The following is a 26,311-nucleotide window of genomic DNA, read 5'->3' on the forward strand; positions in this document are numbered from 1 at the left end:
CGCCAAGATTACATTCTGATCATTGTTGGGCTCGTAGTTACAATTACCGAATTATGGTATTTGCATCGAGTTGTGGGAATTTAAGTGTGAACTGTGTTCATTATACTAAAAATATTGTTTCATGCTATTGCGACTTCCAATTAAATGAACGAAATCCAATTTTTTTTATTTTGACGCGTTATCTAAAATTCGTATTTTAGGGCATTTCTACCAAAGCGCTTAATTTGGGGCGTGTCAGTCGTAAAGAGCGTACAAATTAGTAAAGTTCCTTCAAAGACTATTACAATAAGCCTTTAGCCAAAAGTTGTAATTTAAAATACATGTAGCGCTTAATTTATGATAAAATAAATTGTGTTGCCAACTTGCTACAAATACTTAAAATATTCACAAGAATGAAATAAACTTATCCCTTCAGGATTCTCGTTACGACCCTCCCAAAATGCAACAAATTATATTTTTTACAGCCACCACATTGAAATTCCAACATTTTCCTAGTTTAAACATTTCTTTACCCAGCTTGTTTTAATAAAAACGTTTGGAATCGCCAATAAAATGAGGTCGAGAATTTTGATCACGTCTTAATATAGGAAATACTACTGGTCGTTGCGAGTGAAGGTAAGAAACGGACGGAATTGCAGCAATAACGCTGAATTTCTTACCTATAACTTGGCACATAAACGGGAAGTACCTTTGCTATCGGAATTTCCGAGATGCAATGTGAAAACACTTTCGCTGAAAAACGAGTGTAGAAACACTTTTCTGCTTTGCTAATAAATGCCGTTAAAAATAGAACGCTTTAAGTCGGCACTTATCACAAAGATATCGAGTAAAGCACATGGGCGGTTTTAGACGGCTTAATACCACACGGCTAGATATGTTAAACCACTTCTTTACGGTCATTAGTTGAACTTGAGATAATTGTTTTAGTGTTCTGGAGATTTTATAAGACTGGCTATAGATTAATGACGAGAGGGACTTCATAAATATGTATCTATAGTGAAATTAATGCAGCTGTCTGGTTTTTATGACTTCACTCCAATTATGAAATTCTGGGAACGGATTAAGAGCTGCCTCCTAAACCTGTAAAAAGAATTCAATCGCAATGGCTGCATCTCCAAACAATATTTTATCCCTTCGCGAGCAAATCATTTACCTGCCAAATTGTGTTGGCTTGATTTTGACGCGCTCTTTGCGTTCTATGAATACCAAAACACGAAAGATTAAAAAACTAACTCCAACCCCATTCGTTCATTTGCATCCCCTTTTAAATTCTTATCACCCTTTCTACCCCATATTGTTCTTCGTTGACATTTAAACAATGAGAGCCCTTTCACGGCTGCTCCATTTCGGTAAATATCGATCAATTTGCCAAAGACATGGTGTGACAAAAACTAATAGGTTCCAACAATGGTGGTGAGAAGGATAGGAGGGTTTATGCTCCCTCAAGAGAATAATCAGTTATGAGGGATTCTCGTACGCGTTCGATATCTTTATAACGTCTCCCAGGATGGTCTCCGAATGTTGTTTGGTTATGCTTGATTGAATATCGATTTTGATACGATGCGTTTACATTATTTTAACCACCACGTCTTTGTACTAAAAATATTACTTCTGCACGGTAAAGCGTCGCGTCGTTCCAGAAGAGTTTTAAAACAAAACTAAATATCACCTCATTCAGCGGCTGTTCAAGTAGCAGGCTAACACTGTAATGGTCGCATTTGTCTTGAAGATAAGTAGAAATGGCCGGATGAGTCGCTGATATAACGTCGGCACTAGCAATGATCTCAGTGGTCGCTTGCGGTAAGTAGAACTGCACATGCTTCCACACTTGATGCATTGTGTCCATTAAACCACCTACGTAATCACTTGTCTCATGTTGAGCTCAATTCTAACAGCATGCATTACAGTGGTCACGCAATTAGTTAAGCTTACATTGCAATAAGTGGTGTGTTACTCATAACTCCTCATTCTCCTTCAAAATGCACGTACTGCCATTTATTACCAGTCGTCATTCTACACATCGAAAGAAAAATTCTTCTTCAAATTCGCGGTGGCAAGACAGACATCTCAATTCCAGCGAATCTGCCTTTTATTTGTGCATGAATCGTGAAACCGCATCTGGAGAATGGGCAAAATCCCGCTTATGTCGTAGACCATACTCTGAATCAACACCAAGAGTTATGATCTGAACAGCAATTAATTTTAACAGCAGGTCGTCTTCAGTCGTCGTCAGATGCAATTTAAGCGGGCAACGTTTACGCGTATGATGCTCTTGATGGACACATTTCAAATCGTTTTTTTAACACTCTCACAAGACCGTGAAGGGCACAACTTTGGTGTCTCTGATTCGTGACGCTGTAAACTGTTTGTCGACATGAATGTAATTAAAATTGATTGTGTACAAACGATTTTGGATTGAGTAGATTTTTAATAACGCCACTTTATGAGTGCAAAAAAAAGCAAATATAATTACAGCAATTTTTTCATGTCAAATTTTACAAGTTTTGTGCTATAATGAATTAATTTGGTTTAAATTAAATCAAAACTGCACGAAAGAATTAATGAAATGCGCGATATTATCTGGAAATAAACGCAAATGAAACTAGAGTATTGAATACCACCGGCTAGGTACCTACATACTCCATACAGTACAGAAATAAAGATATTATGTAAACTGAAATAGACAGCATGTCATGTCTTTTTATGTCGTGGCTATATAATTTATTTTCATGTGTTAGTTTATTAATATTTAATTATGGTGACATACTTTGCACTACGAGTTATAAAATTATCAGATTTCATTAAAATAAAATTAGATATTGAGTTTGTCCTGTGAATATTAAATTTTAAAACATTTACCTGTTGATCTAATACACTCAATAAACGATTTTAAAGCAATAAGTACCACAAAATTGTGTTGCTTTATTTGTTAAAATTGCCGGAACTATAGAATTTACAATAAAATTTTGGAAATTGAGTTCAACCTCGATAAAAAACGTTCTGAATCTCGTACTTTGTGGTATAGAATCTGTAATTTTTTATAATCGATAACAAACCACTAAATTTCGTTGCTTTATCGTTACAATTGTTAGAGTTGTGAAATTTACACTAAAATTTTGAGTTTTGAGTTTCATCTAAAAATGAAAACTTTTAAATTTTGCCTTTTTTAAAATTCTCTAATTTTCTCTACTCTACTCTACCAAATTTCATTACTGTGGCGTTAAATCTGTTAAACAAACAAAAATTGAATAAAAACGTTAGATTCTAAATTCTACATACAAGTAAAAAATTCTAAAATTCTTAATTTTTGTTCCAATATTCTGTAATTTAGCACACTAAATAAACGCTGCTTAAACAATAAGACCTCCAAATTTTATTGCTTTATCATTAATCATTAGAATTGCCTGAGCTGTGGAATAGATAGATAGAAAATAGATTTTTTTACTTTTTGTTCCACAATTCTGTAATTTTCTATACTCAACAACTGTTTTTAAAAACAATAATAATAATAATAATTTTACCAAATTTCATTGTTGTGATGTTGGATATCTTAGACTAGAAAAAATCGAGAAGTTAGCTACAAATAAAAATTTTAAAATTTTGACTTCTATTCTAGGTATAATTTCGCACATTTAAAAAACGTTAATGCAGTTACAATTTTAGCAAATTTTAGGGTTTTAGCGTTAAAACTGTCAAACTTACAGATCTATAAAAAATGTTGAACTTGAAATTGAAGCTAAACAAGCTAAAAATTTATAAAAATCACATTTTTTCTTGTAAAATTTTGTAATTTAGTACACTCAGTAAACGTCTTTAAAGAAATAAGTCCACTGACGTCAGACGTTGAAAACCGCCAAGTTACATAAAACATATTAACACAATTACGAGCATTATTAATACTAATCACGCAAAATATTTCCGCTCCCTCGCAATGCGAACGAACAATGGCTAATGAGAATGAAACGAACTTACCTCTAAAAATGGAGTGCGTAATAAGTCAATTTATATAAAAATATTTTAAGGATAATGAAGCACGTTGGTAAATTACAGCTTCGTTTCACCGAATATAATTAATAATTATTACACCTGCGAGAACCTCCAGTTGCCACTTATTCCTGTTACAAGTGTCCAATTAATTTGTTCAAGATTTTTTGTCACCGACCATGTGTGGAAAAAGCTAAAAGCCGTGTCAATATAGCAACATGAAAGCAGACAAATTATATTTTGATGAGATTATAATGAGAGCCCGCGGATAACAGCAGAAAATATTAAAGGGCTAGCTCATATCGCACTTTCCGTTCCATTTCCTTTTTAAGAGTTTTTAAATGTGAGTTACCCCAAGCTTCGTTTCATATTAATTGCGTCGCCACTTACATGTTTAATGTTGGTAATTTAAAATGCAAAACTAAAACTAATACAAAAACTACACACCTTTACCCTCTGCACATTGAAAAGTCGCTCGGTATATTACAAAACATTAAATATACACTCGCAGGAAATTGAATAGAATCCTTTCAAGTTTATAAGATAAGATTGGTCCTTAGTATTTATTTGCCGCATTCATGAATTGTGTCGTAAAGAGCCCAGATTCGACATCGCGAGCAGACTGTCTTGACGTTACCACTTCTTATTAAAGGTGCTTTGTAAAAGTCCGCGCATACATTATGTACAGGAGCTCTTGGAGCAATAATTTCTCCGATGGACACACAATAGATCAATATATAATTAAAATTGACTTTATTTTCACTTAAGATTCTTGACATAGCTACAATTTGCATAAGTTAATACACGTCGAAAATTAAAGCGGCAGCCATACCAATAAAACTTTATGGGCTATTACTGATCGGTTTATGTCTCTTAAAAACATTCACATAGGAAATTAATGTTACTCTAGCAAGGGTTGTAGTTCCTGCATAGGTATAAACGTTTTATCGAGTGATTGGAACCGTCGGGAACGGGACAAAAAATTAATAATTCCTGCAGCTCTCAGTTAATTGCCCCAAAATGCTTAGCAACCGAAATTTTCGGGTGACCCTCGTAAAATAATTCGATCCTCCGTCGAAATGCCACGCCTGCGGTCCTCCACTTATTTACGAGAGAGATGCAAGATAATGATTAACATTCAGAAGACATTAGTGTCCTCAGGGATTCAGACACTGACCTCAAGGTTTCCAAATTTGCTTTCAACGCCGCGTTTCGTCAGTTTCTTTTCAGTCGCTTTAAATAAAATCATAAGGACCTAACAGGCTTTAACTTTTTGTGCCATGATATTTTTACTTGCTCTACATTTTTATTTTACTCAACGCGTTCTCGCAATTCTGCGAGCGCGTCTGAAGAGAAATGCGGTTGCCCGGAATTCATTAACTATGATGAAATTACTTCCCCAAAGTTTAGGATTTTATGTGGTTATTGACGTTATATTTGCTAGGGAAATTGGACCGGAGCTTCACCTGTCTTGGTCATCCAGATTTTGCTTTGAGGCTAGTTCACCAACATATGCTAAATAATGAATTCAAATTTTTGATGTGGTGTTCTGATTCGAGTTAAATAACGTCCTATAATTACATAATGACATAGTGAGGAAGAAAACTGAACATGACCTCAAGCAAAATCGACATATGGTTGGGCGGCTGACTAAGAAGCTATTTCGTGACACCCTGGGCTAACTATACGAGGGGTTAAAAAAATTCTTAAAATTGACACTAAAGACAAAGTGGACACTCCGGAATAGAATACATTTAAGTTGATTAAAAATTTAGAACCTCATAAATTGTTCAGGACTGTGTTCCGTACATAAAGAATGAAGCTTGAAATGTTTTATCAATCAATACAAACTTTCACAACCATTACAAAACAAAAGTTGCATTAAAAACCCTGAAAGCTTCGTTCCTGTATGGATTTGAGTACATTAGCAAACTTTCCTGAGCAAATACGAAAAGAATGTTTTAACCAAAATTTACTTCTTATGTTTCCAAACTGTCATAAGTATCTGATATATTTCCTAAACATTTTTTACTTCTATTACCGACTACTTTAGCGGTATTATAAGCTTACCGTTGAAAGGTCCTGAAAAAATCTCCAAAACAGGCTGTTCACACGTATATTAGATGAAGCAACACATCTGCAGGAAAAGAAAAAAGACCCTTTTAAGAAGTCGCTTCTGGTTTACTCATTGTAGGAACTATTTATAAATCGTCTATTTAAAACGAATTGTCTGATGAACGTCTCCACGATTTCATGTTTAAAATAGTTTAGTCAAGTGCTACAATCGACGTACAATTAACACAAAAAGCTCTTCAAATTGTTGCATTTTGTTGTGCACGCGAAACGTGCAGCACACATGTCACTACATCAATCAAGCTTTTTATAACTAAAATATGAAAAGTTTTAATAATACGGATACAAACACAAATGTGTTGAAACGGGTTTCAGCGAAATAAAAATCCCCGGAATGCGGATTATGGTCATTTTTACAATTTTGATTGAGCATCAATCATACAAAATTGTGTTATTTATGCTACGAATGTCAAGGTAAAACACTGATAAATTTGGCGTGAATTTCATCATCAATAAATTGGAAAATAATTGCTCAATTTCCAGACAACAAAGAGAAAGTTTTAATAAACACAAATTTTACTCATAGAAAGAAGAGGTTTTCGGTGCCAACTAACGAAATAATACAGACGGATTCAATTTGCAATATCTAAATTAAATTGTTCTTCAGAGTTACCTTTCCGCGGAAGCTCCCAGAAACAAGTCCGACTTTCGAAAATAAAATTTCACACTTTGCGAGCATTTAGGAGATGAAAATAGATATAAAACGTTTGGTGTCGCGTCAAAGTAAGAGAAACGTATTTACAGTTTGTTGATGTGTAAAAGACAAGTGGCTTGAAACAGTTCCTTCGTCCCCAAATTTATTTTAAATTTGAAGTCAATTCGGGGAACATTGATTCCACATTAAAGATCCGTTTAAGCTGATGGTCCACCATTTGTTACGCCGAGTCACATACCGATTCGGTGGAAATTGAAATTTTGACAAGTGTATTTATCCCGTCGTGGTGGGCTACCGTTCCTATAACCCATTCATCAGAGCCCCGAGTCCGTCGTTGCTCGATTCAGGACTATGCACACATGAATCGAGTCGCATGTAATATTTCATGGTCTTTTCCATCCGAAATCGAAACGAATGTGTTTTCTCAATCACTTTTATCGATTTACTCCAGGTCCACTAAATTACAAAAACACACCGAATCTGCAGTTACAGTCTCCTCGTTTTCATGGGTCGCGCCGAAAAAAAAGGATAAATTTTGCGGCTGAATAATTCAGTGGCATCTAATAAAAATGTAAAATTAAACGAATGAGCATGGTGTGTATCTGCAGTTTCCCGAAACAAAAATACTGTGTTCATAAATCTTCAGAAAACTTATTATGCAGCAGGAACGATTTAACCTGAAAGGTTTGCTTGCATACATTTACTCCACAGATAGTATCGCAATATATGTCGTAAACCAGCCTCGAACCCATTAAACGCGCATAACTGGTAGCGCCTCTGGAACGTCAACTGTCTCATCGTAAATATAGCGCTATAACTGAAAACGATCAGGGAAAAACTCAATAAAAATAAGATCTCAAAAGCGGTTTATGCAGAAAAGCGCGAGTAAACGAAGAACGGCTTTATGGGGATTTTTGTACTTGTAAACATTTTTAAAGAAGACCGAGTCACTCAGTCACTCAGAGTCCTTCCTTTTCCTTCCACTTTGCATCCAGTTCTTCATTTTGCCAGTTTCTCTCTTTCTTTTTGTCTACATTATTGTCCCTTTCTCGACCTTCCAGAGCAGCGCCAAAACTCCAAATAATCTAAAAAAAGTAAAACATTTAAAGAATAGGGTAAAACTACCAATAATCGGCACCATTAGCAGATTTCTTAACTTCCAACGCTGTATAAAATTGAATATTTGTTCTACGCTTGTATGATTGTTGTCATTTTCCTCAGAAAAACTTTAATTTGTTGTAAAAATAGTTGTAAACCTCCAGATAATGTTAAAAACTCGTAAATCTTTAAAATTCACAAGATACAGCATTAAGTTAATTATGGGCAACTATTTTGCCAATAATCGGGACCGCTCTCGACTAATGGTGGGCACCATTTCTAAACACTCTAGAAGATTACCAAAATTGCAAAATTGTAAATTGGTATAATAATAGCTATTATTCTAACACAAATTATTTATTGTAAAAGTCTTTTGTCCTAGTTTTTTTTATTTGGCTCAGAATAGCACTTTTGCTTCCAGTTTCTTTTCTCTCTCAATTTCCTTTGTCTTATTCGACTCTTAGACAATTTTCTTTTTCGCTTTCTTTCCCCAACTGATTTTTTTATAATCAGTAGTTGGAACCTGACTTTGGTATGAAATATGAACACATTACTAAGGAGAAATAGATTTTGACAGAATGTTACTTATCATTTTATCATTCTTTTTTTGAGTACAATTCACCATTTCAAAATAGATACAAACAGTGTTAAATAAATGTTATGTTAATTTTTATTTGAGAATTTTATCATAAGTAGGCATACTTGTTATTCAATAATCGGCACTGCCAGAGGCACTGCCCATTATTAGTTATGTGGTGTGCTGACATGTGGAAGAACACATGGGAAAACAAAATAGATTTTGCAAGTGATTTAGTAAACAACTAAAAGAAAATTAAAAACTTCAAAATCAATCGAAAAATATCGTCATCCAATAGTGAGCCTCCTATACCGACCATAGAAAAATAAGTTGGATTTTATCTAATACTGAAAGCTACAACCTAGGATAACACGTTGTCACGAAGAGCTCAAAAAATACGCATTGCAAGTCAAAAAAAAAAGAAAATATCAAGCAATTTCTTAGCAAACAATTAGAGACTATTAGTAGTTTTACCCTATGCGATCGAATCTAACAATAAGATATGAAAAAAGGAGGTTTTTTGAAAAAAGCCAGCAAAAAGAAGAAGGAATAAGCAAGGAATCGTGTTACATATTTGCATATTGTTTAAACCAGTTTAGAATAAAAACAGCAAGCTTTTAAAAAGAAAGTGAAGCTGGCTCGTAAGCCGCAATTATTTCTCCACTTCTTGGCACCTGCGTGAACATGTTGAATAGTCTTATTGTTTCTAATTTGACGTTTCATTTCTTTTCGAGGCGTCACTTGAGGCGATCCTTACATAACCGAGTTTTTGTATAGCTCCAAGATGTCGAATTCCTGTGATAAATTCTCGTCGAAGAAAATTATATTTAACATTAAAATTATAACGACTAATAATAAATCTGCCCGCGGCAGTGATTTCATGTGAAGAGAAATAGACGCATCGAACCAAACTAAAAAATAAGCAGCTGCGTTAGCGCAACCCCGCACGCACCCAACTAAATTACCATCACCAGAGGGTAGAGTAACGTGCCAGACGTAGGCCAGCAAGGACGTCGGCTCATCATTCATGATAAAGATGGTGATGTTTATTCCGTACGAAAGAAGGAGAAGAGAATAGATCGCTTGGGGCAGAGGTCATGTAGTACTTCCACCCGCACACCCAGGGTTCTCACGCCTCGCAAGCCATCGGATTCAGATGGACATCAGGTGCTTTGTGTTTCGTTCTTTTCTTGTCCGGCAACACACGCCTAGATAAATGTCTTCACTTATAGAAGGATACAAAAATATGTATATCGTTTGGGAGAGAATTACAAGTTCCAATTAACCCGGGCGCGGGCGGTGCACAATGCGCCAAACTTTCTCTAATATATCACACAATTTCACCAACTAAAAATAAAACTACAGATATAACCTGGGCTTTATTAGGGGGAATAAATCATTACGTGCGTCACATTCGAGCACACGAAATTTTCCAATTAAACTGCAACGCAAAACCTTTCATAAATCCATTTAAACCCATTTAGCAGAGAATATATTCCTAACTCGTTTGATGTTATTAGACGTTTTAACATTTCCGACACTTACACCTTACCTTAGACGTTACTACTGATAATTACCAGCATAACTTTAAACATTACTCTTGTCTCTTTTGCCACTTGCTTTGAACAGAGATGACGATAGAAGTTTTATCTTGACAGTTTAGGAAACGCAACTAAATTCAAATTTTAGGAACGAATTTATGAAAGTATGGAAGTACAATTCGGAAAGTTTGCTGTAAAAAACACTTCACTGTGTTAATTATGAAAATTACTAATTTAACTTTCACAACGAAATTTTATTTTTTTAATAAAGCTATTGACAGCAATTTTTTATTTATGAGGAATAAATACTGCAATAAAACGCCCTTTTATGTACTGACACCATAAAAACGGATATTAAAAGCTGAAATAAATATTCTTTTAAATTAAAAATTTAGCAACGAAATTAATGCACGTACAATAGGTACATACATACATACATTTTGGTATATCATGCAGACACTATACAAAGCAGTAGAAATAAAAAAATTAAAACCATTTTAGAATTTTTTTTTCTAAATTTTTCTAATACATTTTTACGTTTATACAAAGAAGTTCAGTTTTGCATTTTATTCGATGTTTAAATTTTTATTAAATCAAATATAGACACCGATGCAACAGTCCAATGCAGAACATTAGAACAATAGAATTAATTAACAAAAAATGCTGTCTGTAATTTCGTTTTCGAAATAAAATTTTCCTCTCATTTTCCATTTTCCCGTTTCCAAAAACATTAAAAAAAAGACGGCGGCCTAAAAATTTTATTGTTTAAAGGAGCGATTCCACTTGCTTGGTCTAGCCCAGACCGGACCAGACATCCAAGATTTTGAGAAACGTTTTTATAATTCTTCAGTCCTTTTCTGCGTAGTCAGGGGTGCAATTGCATCTTAATGTCTTATGTTTTTAACACAGAAAGGAGCTGAAGAATTATAAAAACGTCACTCAAATCTTGGATGCCTGGTCTGGTCTGGGCTAGAACAATCCAGTGGAATCGCGGCTTTAGAATTATAACTGCCCAAGTTATGAACTTTTGCAGGACACGATGGACATTTTTAGTTTGACTAAAAATCAATCGTTTCTAAAAATTCTGTTTCTTGTTCTAAAATTTTGAAATTTAGCACTGTTAAGAAAGAGATCCAAAACAGTAACTGTCCCAAATTTTATTGTTTGGGAATTCAAATTCGCCAAGTTACAGACTTTTACAAAACATGGTAAAATTTTGTAATTTAAATTAAAATCCAATTTTCTAAAAATATCTTTCTTACCCAAAAATGCAAAATTTTTATGTTTTGAAATTTCCAGTTTTATTTTTGTTTCTGGTCTTCAGTTTCTTAAGCAATCGAGCTTACCAGATTTTATAAATTTATTTTTAGGCGACTTAAACTAAAAATAACATTTTTAAGCGACTTAAACTGAAAATGGAATTTTTGGGCTTCAAAAGCGGCCTAAAAGCAAGTCTTTTCTGCCCGCAAACATTTTTGGCCGATCTATGGTGGCGCCATCTATCTATAGTTTTGCATATTACATCAAGATACCGACATTACCCCCAATTTTATAATTATTTGGGTAAAATCAAATCGACAAACTGCTGTAAAGTGCAACAAAAACGTGTTGAATTATTGAAGATGAACATGTCTAGCAGTGCTGCTGCAACAACCTCAAAAAGCATATCTATCCTAATTCATACAAATTGTGAAGCTACACATGCCGAAACTGCAAATGTTAATAAAGAAACTATAAACTTTTCTGAAGAATTCATAAATATTTACAATTATTTCGTTGTTATAAATAATTATATCAATAAATCATAAATAAACATTAATTAACTTGTAAATTTAATGATGTCGCCAAAAAAATCTTGTGGGTATCACGGTCAAATAGTGTCATTTTGCCCTCGGCCATTAAAAAAGGCTTGGCCAAAAAAGAAACACTTTTTGGCCTTGGTACACAAATAACTATTTTTTAAATTATAATAATAAGCTTTTTGGAAAGTGACACTCGGAAATATGATATCCTGGATGCTAAAACGTGTGTAGCCCTGTTTATATCCCTAAACAAATTAATTTGCACCCCTAAAACAACTAATTCTAGACAGCGAAAAATGTTCGCATGCATGCATGTTATTGAATTCTCATTATCCTCCCTATCCATATTTTCAATTTCGTCATATAGGTAATTTAGCTGTTTATGATGCATGATTTATGTTTGACATCACACACAGCTACCAGTTATACCTGCTTATTATTGTTTTGCGGTTTTAGTTCGTTATTAAATATGAATATTAATCCCCAATAGTAAATGTGATGGTTGTCTGGTTCAAACATTCTTAATTCATTTCGAAATGGCTTTATTTAAAATGCATAGATATCAAAATAGTTAATAACACCAGTTCTCTTCAGGGATGCAATTTTGTCGACTTTGTTGCAAGTATCAAGATTACACGAATACATAATTTAGTGGTCATATTCTCATGAGTCTTTTCATTTTTTCCTATTAATTTATGTCAATGTTCCGTAAAATATGTTAACAATGTGTTAAAGAAACGTTCTCGACGTATAAATCATAACACTAAGATAAATCATCTATCATATGTTAGAAAATTCGAGCCGGTGCATCCACACATAATCATTGCGCATTATGTAATGACATATCAAAGAGCCTGCTTATTGAACAACTTCATCATCAGAGTAGCTTGACTATAAATTTTCCAGTTATTTACAATGGTCGTATTTTTTCCTCGCTTCATTTAGAAATGAACGGGAAATTGCTCGAAGCAATTTCGGTAAAATGTAATCACTCAAAAGCTAAACGAAACTATGACAAAGTAATTTAGAGCAACCTTTCATATAGTTCTTTCTGAAAATGCAGGTAAAATTCCTGAAGAGCTAAACTAATGAAGTATTAAAAAGTGACGAAGGATGACAATGGACGAGATTACACGAATTCTTAGTAATTTAAATTTTACAACGCCCCAAGAGATATAGGTAAAGTTTGATAGCACTCATGTGTCGATTTCCGCATTATTGACTCGTTCACTGCCGTGTTAACGATGGCTAAATAGGCCGTCGGAGAATACACACAGTGTATTTTGGAAACTCCAATATGCAAATTTATTTAGAGAAATGAATCAATCAATCACCGTGAAGTGTCTGTGAGTCAGAGCTCTGTTGTCTGTGATAGATGGTGTTACGTTCCTACGCAGAGTTGCCTAACCACGGGGAAATAACGACAATTTCCAACTCTCGTGCCTGTTGTTCTGTCTCGACATGACATGGAAGAGTGTATGAAATGACAGCACAATGTTGAATGGTTAGGGCTGACACGTTTCGGCTTTTACTAAAAATCTGCAGCAGCTACATAACTTGCATTGTGACTTGTCACTTCCAAGGTGGAGGAACATGCAGAAATTACAGCGTTTTTGATTTCTGCAGATAAATATTCAACCATTCGATCCACAGTGAAAAGCTTTAAAACGAACGATCCTACTAACTCGCACCCCTGTATAAAGGTAAACACGATTTTGCTCTTCCCAACTTATGCAAATTTTCTATTTCAGGAAATTATATTTACCACAATTACCGCAAAGTTCTCCTTAATTAACAATTTTTAATGTAACGCATAAATTAGATCTATTGAATTTATAATCACCTGTAAATCTTCATGCAACAAAGTGTGCTAATTACCACTTTCAGCTAAAATGAATCGAAACAAGATTAAATTAACTTGTTACGATAACAACGATCTAAGTTTCTTTATCGCAGCAACCCTAATATCTTTCGGTTCGAAAAGGTTAATGCCTTAATGTAGTAAAGTTTAGATCGAACTGGAAATCTGGTTTAGCTTGGGACCGATCGGTGGCAGCTAGGTCTAAATTCGGCGGAAGTTAAATCATGTATACTATAGGAAACTTTAAATTGTACATCGAAAGTTTTACCAGTGTCTGAGAAAAGTCAGCTCTTCTTCGCTTATTAATATCAGTATCGTATTTAAGAACTAATTTGCATAATTTTTTTACTTATCTCTCTTTACACACGCACTGAGTTTGACTGTGCAATTTTTTCGTCCTGCCCGTTTAATGTTATCAAATTTTATCTCACATTGTTAATGTCGCCAATTTGTTGAAGCTCTTTTTAACGAGCGAATGAAGTGGGAAAAGTGATAGATCGTAATTTACCAAAGTGAACTACTTAATTTTTCTCGCCGGTTTTTCTCTATCGCACGAATTGAAGTCGGGAAAAAATCGATCAGTTTCTAAGAAATCAATTAAACGTAACCCATTTTGACAAATTACTAAAATAAATTGTCCAAAGATGACGAATGTTGAGGCCAGCTGGTCAATGCGCCATCACTCAATCACTATAATGTATGGTAAGTGACGCGTTTTCTTTTCGAGTCAGTTAATCAGAGTTACCTTATAAATCCGTTAACGAATCCAATAAATCATAGTTTGCCGTGGGTGGATATATATCGAATCTGATTGGTACATGGCTTAGGCGGAACCTGCATCCAAGTAAATAGAACGAAATTTATATATCGTCTGGGTGAATTAAATTTTGCCATAAATTGAGACAAATTTCTTTCTAGAAATATTAATAATAAAACATGTAGGCATCTTCGATGTATAAAAGCTTATCGTTGGAACGTGAAGCTTTTATTGCTGTGGAATATTAAACGATTAACCTGAACCTTGTTTTATGTCTCCCTGAAGCTTCATTCATTATTTATAGCCGACAATTTTAGCGATGGAACTTTTTTCCAAAGGGAGCGGATAGACGCGGTTTTTGGGCGAAATTTTATTTCCATAATCACAGGATAGGCACTATCCCGTTTCCAGGTGTGAAAAACGAGCACACAAATCATGGACGGAAAATAAACGTAAAAGAAAATTAATTAAATGACAAAGCTGAAAATCAAACGTGAAATAACTTCATATATTGTATAGGTAGAATGAAAAATGTGACGAAGCTGGAAAACAGGTCGAGCAGCTGGACCAAATCATATAAAATATGCAAGGTGGACGCTAATTATGACATAAATTTGTTAAACCTGTAATAAATTATTTTTAGAGAAAACGGGTTAATTTACACCAAAAGTAATTCGCGTCAGTTTAACATGTTTCCAATATTTCGATTTTTAAACTCCTTGGCTTTCTGGGGCTTCTGCAAATTTTAGAAGTGACTTAGAAGACGTATAACCACCTGTGCCAAAGATCGTAGCTACAACAGTAAAACTACAAAATTTAAGAGCTAAAACTAAAATATTGAAAAATTTTGGTTCGTTTTAAGAATATTTGTAAAATTTATACAGTCTGTTCTATAAATTTGTTATTTTATCAAGTTTGTAAGCACGTCTAAAGCAACAGGGCTTCAAAACCACCAGAAATAGTTTTAAATCTAGAATTGGAAATTGCAAATAAAAATTTCCAGAATTTTTATACTCTGCTCCACAATTCTGGAATTTAATTCTGTTATAAAGCCAATCAAAAGTAATAAATGTTATAAATTTCATTGCTTTCAGAGTACAACCAACAAGATCAGAGAATTTAACAAAATAACATGAAATCTGTCAAAAATAAACACTCAAATCAGAAGAATAAAAATTTTATCTTCAAACTTCGAAATTTAGAAACTGAAATATTTTGAATGTTCAAAACTAAAGAAGAGGAGCATATTTGGGAGTACAAAATCTCAGAAACTACCAAATTTAAAAAAATGTTTTTACCTCAAAATTATCAAATTTACATTTTGTGTACTTTCCAACTGACAATTGCTTAAAAAATCCATCAATATTTCAACCCAAAGGTTGATAACTTCGGTTATCCAAAATAAAAAAAAAAATCCATTCAGAAGTGTTGTTTTTAAATTCATGTACGATGAAATGATAAAATAGCTTCAAGATGAAGTATGACATTTACAGTCTAGTCTGTTGAGCCTTTAATATTCGAATTGGCGTCTGTTGTTGCACCGAACACCAAATGTTGTTAATAAGTCTCCGTCACTTACGTCTGTTGAGTGAATTAATCATACTTGGCCGCAGGCACGACGAACATCTCAGTCGGATTAAAACTCCTAGCGTGGTGGTTTTGCATAAGTTCAAGCAAGCTGATACAAACTACAGACCTTCATTTTTGCATAAATTACTATGAACATTCTTCAGAAGTAGGAGAGTTTAATCCCACAGCCATTTGTTTCATCCTGTTCCTCTTTTAAACGTTTCAAAATAAGTTGAGTGAAATATCGTATAAATATTAGCCACGTTGGCAACGATAATATCTTTGAATTCTGCGAAAGTGGGGCACACGATTATGAATTTTAATTTAAGGGACTGAATAACAACAAGATCGTGCCCGGAGTTGCGTTAGTAATAAGTTTTTATCTCGAGAGGAACTTCTTGTTTGTTCCCCACAATATTAGAGGATCTAATTGCTTGACTGCAATGAGATTAAACGCGCGAAATTATTGATTTAACACACCTTTGGGAATACACAGCTAAATCTTTCTACGCAGTTTTGAGTACATAATATAATGTGCAATAATGGGCCGTTTGTATATCCATATAAATAACACACGTTCATATTTATGGCAGTCATAATCTAGACCCACACACTGTCAATGGGTTCATACATCGTCACATTCCAGTCCAAGGTGAGGTTCGAGCTAAAACGTTCATTCTTCTTCACCCCCCAGCAAGACACTATTGGATCTTTGAAGAGGTCTTTTAATGCGAAAACGACTTTAGACCTGACACCAATGATGATTGAGCAGATCAGAAATACCATAAAAACGCTAATGGATTCTTATCTTGATTAAGCGGTATTGTTCTGCTGGACTTTGGGCATAACGGAATTAAGATGTCCGCAAGGCGCGATTTTAATAGAAACTCGAACATAATTAATTGGTATTAAAAGAGCGCGGCGAGCCACTAAACATGCACCTTTGAAACCATCGCTCTTCCTTTTTATGTAAATCAGCTTGGAGGACTCACGAAAGAGTAACGGTTGGGGCGGATATGAGTAAAAGGATGTTTTGGACAAGTTTTTTCCAACAAAAATAAAATTAAATCTGCCCGGATTCTAAAGTGGTACGGTTGTTGCATGTACAGTGGTGAGCAAAAAAGTTTCGCCATTCCATGCTTCACCTAAAATCTCAAATTATTCTCTCATACATTATGTTTCTACGAATCTTTGTAAGAACAGAGCCTTTAATTTTTTCGGTTACAGAGATCCATAAAAGTGAAACTCATCCCAAACCATTTTTTACTGTTTTAGCCGAAAGCTCCCTCATTCCCTTACATTTTATTGGGTGAAATGCAAACAAAAACCTCTAAAAATGTATGATTTAAGAGCTTATGGTTTCAAATCACAATTTATTCAACTCTCCTTTAATTGCTGTTAATTGGACTAAAGCTTATTGCGGTTTTATTGTTCACGGACCCAAATTTTGAAACCGGGAGCTTTCACCACAGAGCCAAATCAAATGTCAAAGGAATTGAGTCTAATTCAGTAGGTAATTCGCTTTTACGGCCTTAACAGTTGAGTATTTGTCCAGCAATATTTTATTGTAAGTAAGATCTAAATAATTCCTGATACTCTTGAAATCAATGCCGCTGCAGACGGATTTAACGACCGCCAGCGATGTGGACATAAATATCAATGTTCGTCTTGTGGTGCATGATGGCAATAAACAATTAAAACCGAAAATTACAATGTTGAAGGAAAATATTAAAGGTTATTCGTTAGCGGCGTTCATAATCTCGGGCTGTTTATCATTTTTCCTCATAAATAACGTAAAACATTACAGAGAAAAACACATTACGCGCATCTGACGTTGTCGCGTTCTCAGGTAAGAAGTGTAAGCGGCGGCTTCATAAGACAAGACGGGAATCCATTAGCGAGCGCGCCGCACAATTAAACCTCGACGGTAATTAATCTCACCACAGGGGCACCTTGGACCCCGAAATGCAGAGAGGACCGCGGGCGGTAAAGACTCATATTCGGTCAGGACCCATGTTCGTTTTGATTTGTTGTCCTAAGAGATGTGTTCGTTTCGACATTACGGTGAATTACGATGACACCAAGTCATCGCCCGACAAATTATATCATATTTCATATTCGGCTGGGCGGCGTTGGGGGCAGGAATTTAATTTATTTTAATATTTGTTTTGCAAGTAATGTGAAGTTAGCTGTGACAACAATCCAAATACAAAGCCGTTTTATTTATTCATCGCCAACATAATGGTAGGGTTCGAAAACTGAAATTTATCCTGCGTACCTGCATCACACGCTTATCCTTTCTGTTTGGATCCGGGAGCTTTTCCGTTACAAAATCAATAATTACGATACTGTCTCATATAAATACGTAATTTCTTGGGTCGCTTCCAAGCAAGAATTCTTAAATTTGATCCCTGTCAAGCGCGAACAATGAAAGTGTTTTTATAAATGAAATGAATTCAGAATGCCATCTGACCGCATTCATCCATCATTCTTCAGCGATAATTCGTAAAAAATATACACATAAAGGCGACATCCTGCGGCGAAAAGAAATTATAATTCTCTGTATAAGCAGAAAAACTTTCCATTTAAACAAAAAGATTTTCGGATAGTTTCATAGAACGTAATTTATAATACCATTATATTGTAAAATATCGCCGTGCAAACAGGATGTAGCAAAAAAATGCAACCGTAAATAATTAAAGCTTGAACGTCAAAATCAAATTAACATATTTCTCAGAAAACTTTTCTCCGCCATAATTTTTCATATAACTGACCGGTTTTTGCCACAAAATAATGAAAATGCAAAATCAATGACCATCTGGTCATTGAGTCAGCTTAAAATGTTGCGTTGTAATCCTGTCACTTTTTGTACAATTTGCTTTACATTGTACATCAAGTCAAATCATGTTCAAAGTTTCTGCTTCTATTTTCTCTATTTCCGCTTTTATGAAAATGGGGATTTATGTAGCTCTCGTTATTGGAAAGCCTATTAAAAAATATTACGATTTTACTCTCAAGATTTGGACTTTGGCAAGCTTCCAGTAGGCATTTGTATTGAATTCCGTTAAAAATCTCGTAAAAGCTAATAGTATCGTTTCCCCGAAAATTTTACCACAAAGTTTATAATTGTATCATGTAAATTCATGCAATTAAAACCAACAGTATTGCTTCGAGCATTAACAATAAGATCGTTCTTTATTTATCCAAAACTCTAGTGGAACCTCTTAGCAAGTTCCAGATTCATGATTGCTAATACCCAAAACTGCACAACTCCGCTAACAGTTTCGACACTAATACTGTCATCATCAGGCTCAATTTAATTAACGCTGTAACGATGATAGAAGCAGTGCCGCTGTCGAAGCACGTGCCAGTTCGAACCTCAAAACCCAAACGCATTTAATTCGGTTTTTTTTGCAAAAATATCTCGGCTCGCCAGACGTGCAATATTTGACTAAAAGTGTTGTGACATCGCAGATACGATAATTTATGTGACACTATAGATAATTCTCTGTATAAATTCGTCGGATTCTCGCTGGCACATGAAAAACTACTATCCGCAGCATAATTAATTTTCGGATCCAAGCTAAAATGCCGTCTTAAACGACCTCCGTAGACGATTTGTCATATCAGCTCACACATTTGTCGAAATAACATTACGAAAGTCGCGTTAATCGTACTCATAAATCAAATCCAAGGCGCAACTTACTTAATAAATCAATTACTACACAAACAAGAAATAAAACCGATGAGCACCGATCGACTCTGTTACTATTAATTATATTAGACGACGAGGAGGAATCCCTGCAGAGATTGCAACTGCAGGAGGTCGTGAGTGTGGGCAACGTCAATGTCATGCCTACCTTTGCCTTTTGATACATGATAGAGACAAACCACGACAACATTCAATGTTGTTTTAACTGTCGATTAAACGACGTTGTGAGCACGCATTTTTTGTGAGAATGGAATGCATCGACTTGAAATATTTATAATTAATGAGACATCTTTATATAACAATATTTAATTCTTTGTTTGAAACAGTAGTACACGCGGGAAGATCTCAAATTATCTCGCTGATTTAATAGTTGCTGTGCAAGATGCTGCTTTTCTCCAACGGAGACTTCATGTCGAGATCGTCTAAAGCGTGATGGGAAAATGCGCGACAGGAGTCCATCTTTTATTACCTTTACACTCTGTTTTATTCTCTATTTTGAATACAAATCGGACGAGTACAAAAACCGAGTCATGTTCAGTCTTAGAAACCACATGCCAACTCGTAAATTAGAGGTATTATTTGTCGTCGGTTTTCTTAATGATATGACGTCCATTACGGTTTTATGATTCCAGTTCTTTATAAGAAAAATAACACCTTATTAGAAGACATTTAAAATCTATTCGCTCGCCATACCGCCACATGAAATTTCCATATTGTTCATGCAGTCGCCAAACTACTATTTATACTGAAATGTTCACCGAGGAATCGCTCGGATTTCCACAAAAATTTGATCGATTTTGATTTGCATACCTTTAACCAAGCGGTGTAATCTTACAAAAATATAATCCTATAAACAAATCAATTATTTAAAGTGATTACACATTTTTATGAAAAAACAAACGGCATCACCAAACCTAAAAATAAAAATATTCTTTGAATAAAGAATATAACAATGAATAAAACGTTTTTTATTAATTTTTTTTTAACAACTCCACCTCTGCTCCACCAATTTTTTTCTTATGAAGCCAAAATTACAATAGAGATGAGTTCCGGCAGCCGTGATTCGATGCTTGCTGCCAGCTATTTTAATTTTTATTAAATAATAAATATTTATAAAACTCCCATTAATTAAAAATGCAGTTTTGTTGAACGAAAATACGATAATGTTTTATATGGCGCGAATAAAAACTGCATTTTAAATTTAACAATTTTGACTAGATAATGCCAGTATTTCGTTAGCCGTAAAACAAACAAAAAACTAGAAAAACAAATAAAAATGTTTTCACATAGTTAAAAAGTGCTCATTTTTAAAAGTTAGTGAAATCTAAACAAGTCAAAGCTTGAAACAGCTTTCTAACACCGAGCTTACGTGCGTTAATAGAATTTTGGGAAATTGCTGACACAAAAATTTACCACGTTGAAGATACAGAATTAATTTTGGTAAAGGGAAGTGTAATTAGCCTAGATTAAGTGTTTCACCTGTCGACAAATGTGTAATAAAATAACTTTCAACACGCAGCTACATTAGTCAAGTAGGTATGCATGTAATTTACACAGAATACGTGGCTGCACTGTTTGGAAAACCGTTGGCTCATGTTATGTGAATTTATAGAAGCCCGTAATTATAATAAGCACTGGTGATTTAAAAAATATGTTTCATCTTTCGTTGTTGAACTAACAATAAGGCAGAGTTTGAAAGTAATTAGGATAAGTTAGATACCTGCAGTGGATACATGACAATTCTGGTTAATATGTAGATGGCTCCACAAACAAATGTCAACTTTCTTGCTAATCACAAAATATAATGATGCAAAACATAAAATAATAAAATACCTGTTAATTTGCCCTAAAAATAATAAAAACAAGTTTATGAGTAATGCGCCTACAAATTAGTGACAATTTGACAAATGCAACGTTTTTGTTTGATATTCCGCAAGAATCAGCATTGTGCAACTCTCTCTGCTAAATGACCAATCACAATTTTAAACTTGGCGTTATTCAAATTTTACAACTTAATGGAAATAAACCTTCTGCCAAAATTAGAGCAAGTTGCGGAAGAATTTCGGGATTTTATATTCTAAAGGTTGATGATAAAATCGAAAGCATAACAATGATAACAAACAGTCCATAGAAGTCAGAGGGTCAACGAAATTAGAATTATTTCTCATCGAGTCGTAATTAATGTATTTCCACTTTACTTGCAATTTCATAAAAATTACCGCGTGCGTCAGTAGCTTCATATAAAAAATATAATTGTCCTGTTGTTTATTCGAGTGTTTTGCTTTGAAATTAAACTCTGATGACATAACTGTTGAATGGTTGTAAAATGTTGCTTCTTCTTCCAGTGCTCTTCGTATTGTTAACTGTTGGTGTTGTTTGGTGGCTACAAAATTTCTCACGCGTGGCCAGATATGTGAACAAGTTGCCAGGTCCCGGAATCCCGATTTTGGGGGTCTTTTTGGATTACCTCTTTGGAGACCTTGGTAAAGTACCAATTTTCCTACATTAATTCATAACAGTTTTTGTAGAACAAGTCTTCAAAAATGATCGGGATAGGTGTCTCAAATACTCTCCAATTTTTAAAATCTGGATTTTTCACAAATCATCCGTGTTTTTGCAGGATCCTCCTGATATAGAGGTAAGAGTACCTACTTATGATAACTATTCTAAAATCCTGTAGGTCATACTTTCAAGCACGAAACACATTAAGAAGAGCGAAATCTATGACATCCTCCACATGTGGCTTGGAACAGGGCTATTGACTAGTAGTGGCGAAAAGTGGAAGCTCCGGAGAAAGATGCTAACTCCAGCGTTTCATTTCACAATCCTCAAGAGCTTCATTGAGGTGTTCAACGAAGCTACTGAGCACCTCGTCCAGGATTTACAAGAACAGCTAAATAATGACTTTATCGACGTGATACCACCCATTACAGAGTTCACTCTAGAATCCATAGCGGAGACATCCATGGGTACTTCACTAGACATGAAGAAGAAAACTACCAAGAATTACAAAGAAGCCATGTTGGACTTCACAGACGTTGCCATAACAAGACTCAGTAGACCCTGGATGCAAGATGAGAATTTCTTCCGACTGTTTCCAATAAGATACCGAGCCATGAAAAACGTGAAAGTCCTTCACCACTTTACCAGAAACATAATCAATGAGAGAAAAAAAGAGTTTCAAGGAGCATCGTACACGGCCAGAAAAAGACTAGCAATGCTGGATCTTCTCCTGAAAGCACAAGAAGTTGAAAATAGCATTGACGACCTAGGGATCGCCGAAGAAGTGGATACTTTCATCTTTGAGGTACGATTGATATCTAAGAGAATTGTGGTAAATCTACGGTTTTAGGGACACGACACCACCGCCGTCGCCATTTGCCACCTTCTGCTCCTCTTAGCCAACAACCCCCACGCCCAAGTAAGTCGAAATAATTTGTTAATATCTTCTGACTCGGATTTTAAAGAACGAAGCCCGCCAAGAAATCTTAGACATTATTGGAGAATCTAACGCCCCGAGTTACAATGACCTCCAAGATCTATCGTTCACGGAGCGTTGCATAAAGGAGTGTCTCAGGTTGTTCCCTAGCGTACCTTTCATCGGTAGAGACATAAAGGAAGATGTAGAACTACCATCCGGGTACTTAATACCAAAGGGTACAATGGCACATATTTACATTTATGATTTGCACCGAGACCCACGCCTGTATCCTGAACCTTTGAAGTTCGATCCTGACAGATTTTTACCAGAAAACGTCCAGAAAAGACACCCATTTGCGTACATTCCGTTCAGTGCGGGCTCGAGGAATTGCATTGGGCAGAGATTCGCAATGTTGGAGCTAAAAGCGGTATTGTGCGGGGTGCTAAGAAAGTTTATTTTGGAGCCCCTGGATACTCCAGAGAGCGTTGTCTTCCAGTCGGATTTGGTGCTCAGAAGCAGAGATCCGATAAGAATTAAGTTTGTCGAAAGAACCAAACATAAGAGATGAAATTATAACCTATGATGCAATCACAAGCTTGCGTTCTTATTTTAATTCATAAACCATTAGATTCTAGAAACTTACATTTTCAACCTGGTCATAAGAGTTTTCGAAGCAAGACACGTCTGTACAAGAGTTTTATTTAGCGTAAAACCTAAGAAATAAATTTGATGTCGTAAAGTATTGCAATATTGAACCTTTTTCTATATTCAGATTTAATTCCCGATAAAGAAAAAGAATCAGAAGGGCGCTCCGATAACGGTCGGCTTCCTAATCAATATAAAGCTTCAGTCATAAGAATAATCCCAGCAAATAAAAGCAAATCTTAATCTTTATACAGAAAACTATATTTCAAGTTCGTTGGCTCCCCTTCTCAAAGAGATTTCCAGCTCAGATATTCGCCCCCTGCTTATTTAGCTACAGTATATATCACAAAACACAATATTTCTTAAGTGTGAAACCTAATTATTTTCCTGTGAAGTCATAACAACACCGAACCAGAGTGTTGATAATTCAGATAAATGGCGTTATTTTTCATAATTAACCGATAATTAGTCAAGAGGTAAAATTGGAGTTGGATTTACATGCAACGTAACATGCAAGGCGCAACATTCTAAGCAAATCCAGGTGACAATACACGGCTGTAATTACACGAGTTGGTATGTTAATGACCGTCCGTAGGGAACAACCTTTAGTTATTATTTAAAGCGGTTAGCGTTTGTCCGCTGCCATTACGTGGATTGCTTTTCGGGTTTTGTTCGCCACTGAGAAAGCCTTCAAGTCATTTTTCACATTGCACCTGAGGAAAACTACAACGATGACGCTTAGCAATGCGCAAAGTTGAATAGCCAACGTTATCGACGATCAATTTGGAAAAGCACTAATTCAACCGGATCATTCCTGCGCAAATTTATGGGCAATTTTTCAGCACAGTTTGAAAAGAATCCGCCTATTTATTGCCACAAATCGGTAGCATATGTTCAAAGGTTTATAAATTTTCGACAGCGAACAAAGAATATCGTGGCAGATCCTGTATCAAATGTCTTTTGAAAAATCGATCCCTTGCGTAGTTTTGTAATTAGATGAGCCTGACAAACACTCCTAAAATATTTGCTCTTCAGGTAGCTCGACAAACCTGCTCCAAAATAATAAATTCAAATTGACCAGCTCTAAAATACGTCCGTCTTGTGTGACAAGAAACCAATCAAACAAACAACACCACTGCGCTTGTCGATGGCATGCTGCAGTGAATTAATATGCACGGTCATAAAATCGAATCATGACAAGCTACAAGGTACAAAGTTATTTCGCTCTTTAGATTGTAAAAATTTCATGATGATTAACGTTTGTTGTTTGAAACGACAGAACATGAGGTTCGTTAAAAATCCACATTCTAAATTTAAGCTTCATCTGAAAGTTTTGCGGTCGCTGAAAAACTTCTTACTATTTTACAACATAATCAATAAAGTTTATTGTACGAAACCGAATTAATTAAACTTCACGTCGTATAATAAAGCACGTATTGACGAAAGGTAATAAAATACCTAATTTATTTTAACGTATAATAAAATACGTAAAAACCTAAGGATGCTGAATTTTTTAACGTTGATGGATCAGAGAGCCGTTTATGTTCGACTCGGAGACTCGGCCGATAAAGTAAAATTGTAATTAAAATTTTTTTATCACCTCTCAATTTGATATATGTCTCTATAAAATGCAGACGTAACTGTAGTTCCGTTTGTATTTATTCAGACTTTGTGACAGCACTATAAATATTAACGAATTGATTAACATAAATTTGCAAAATTAACATACACAAAACGTTTTAATTAGTGGCTCTCGAAGTCAGTTTTCGCTTTAATAAACCATATTTTATGAATTAGGCCGTTTCGAGTTTGTTCCAAATACTGGATAAACACATCTAATCTAGAAATGGTAATGAAAGACGAAATGCAGGAAAATCAGGCTGACAGTTAACAAAACGATGGTTTAGTTAGGAGCTTTCGTCGGTCCTTTATTCCCGATTCTGCCATCTGCAACTACTTCTTCGTCTTAGCAGTAAGAACTGCTTGATCTCTCCTACTACTTCTTCCTCTGTGTTGTTACTTCTCTTCTTTAATTTTTTGTGTCCATATGACGGTCTAGAAATTTTTTTTTAAAGTCTCCTCTGCCTTAACCCGGTGCTTTAAACTCATTAACACCAAACGTAATTTTTCCCCCAAGTTAGACAAACCTAGTTTTAATGGAAATTGTTTTCGACAAACAGTTAATTACTTAATTATAGAAGTTAAGACTAGCTAAATAAACAGACAACATCCTTTTCAGCCAAACCATACGAGGTTATCCTTGTGCTTGATGTGGGTTTCTACTGTCCTGTTTGTCTACAGATACGACAAACAGATATACAAATCTGCTCTTCATAGCCATTAAGCAAACAAAGAGGGTCAACAGGAGATTAAAATATTATTATAGTTCAACGCATCCTGGACTAAGACAATTTGCGAATTTCAAAGCAATTTACGCACATTCTCAGTTGAGAGGATTATTTTCTAGCCATGGTTGTGTGATGTATGGAGAAAATTACAGTGAAGAAACCACAAACAAATGTTTATCTTACAATTTAATTGCCATACATTAAGATA

General features: G+C 34.9%; 1 protein-coding gene across 1 annotated transcript; it reads left to right on the top strand.

The window, feature by feature from the left end:
- The first annotated feature begins 1,763 nt into the window (after positions 1–1,763).
- On the top strand, positions 1,764–23,852 carry LOC148175202 (cytochrome P450 4C1-like). Its single transcript, XM_088035811.1, has 6 exons — positions 1,764–1,800; positions 22,035–22,172; positions 22,218–22,327; positions 22,370–22,996; positions 23,042–23,110; positions 23,157–23,852. Exons 1-6 carry the CDS (start codon positions 1,779–1,781, stop codon positions 23,676–23,678), a joined length of 1,488 nt encoding a protein of 495 aa, XP_087891937.1. The 5' UTR covers positions 1,764–1,778; the 3' UTR covers positions 23,679–23,852.
- Positions 23,853–26,311: the final 2,459 nt, after the last annotated feature.

This window comes from Gnatocerus cornutus, chromosome 5 (genome assembly GCF_029298725.1).
Source record: "Gnatocerus cornutus isolate USDA-ARS CGAHR chromosome 5, icGnaCorn1.1, whole genome shotgun sequence".
In the NCBI taxonomy this organism is placed as follows: Eukaryota; Metazoa; Arthropoda; class Insecta; order Coleoptera; family Tenebrionidae; genus Gnatocerus; species Gnatocerus cornutus.

Coding starts and splice junctions, on each gene's coding strand:
- LOC148175202 (XM_088035811.1), top strand. CDS start 1,779: ATGATCTCAGTGGTCGCTTGCG. Junction 1,801..22,034: donor GATCTCAGTGGTCGCTTGCG/GTAAGTAGAACT, acceptor TTCTTCTTCCAG/TGCTCTTCGTATTGTTAACT. Junction 22,328..22,369: donor AGGATCCTCCTGATATAGAG/GTAAGAGTACCT, acceptor AAAATCCTGTAG/GTCATACTTTCAAGCACGAA.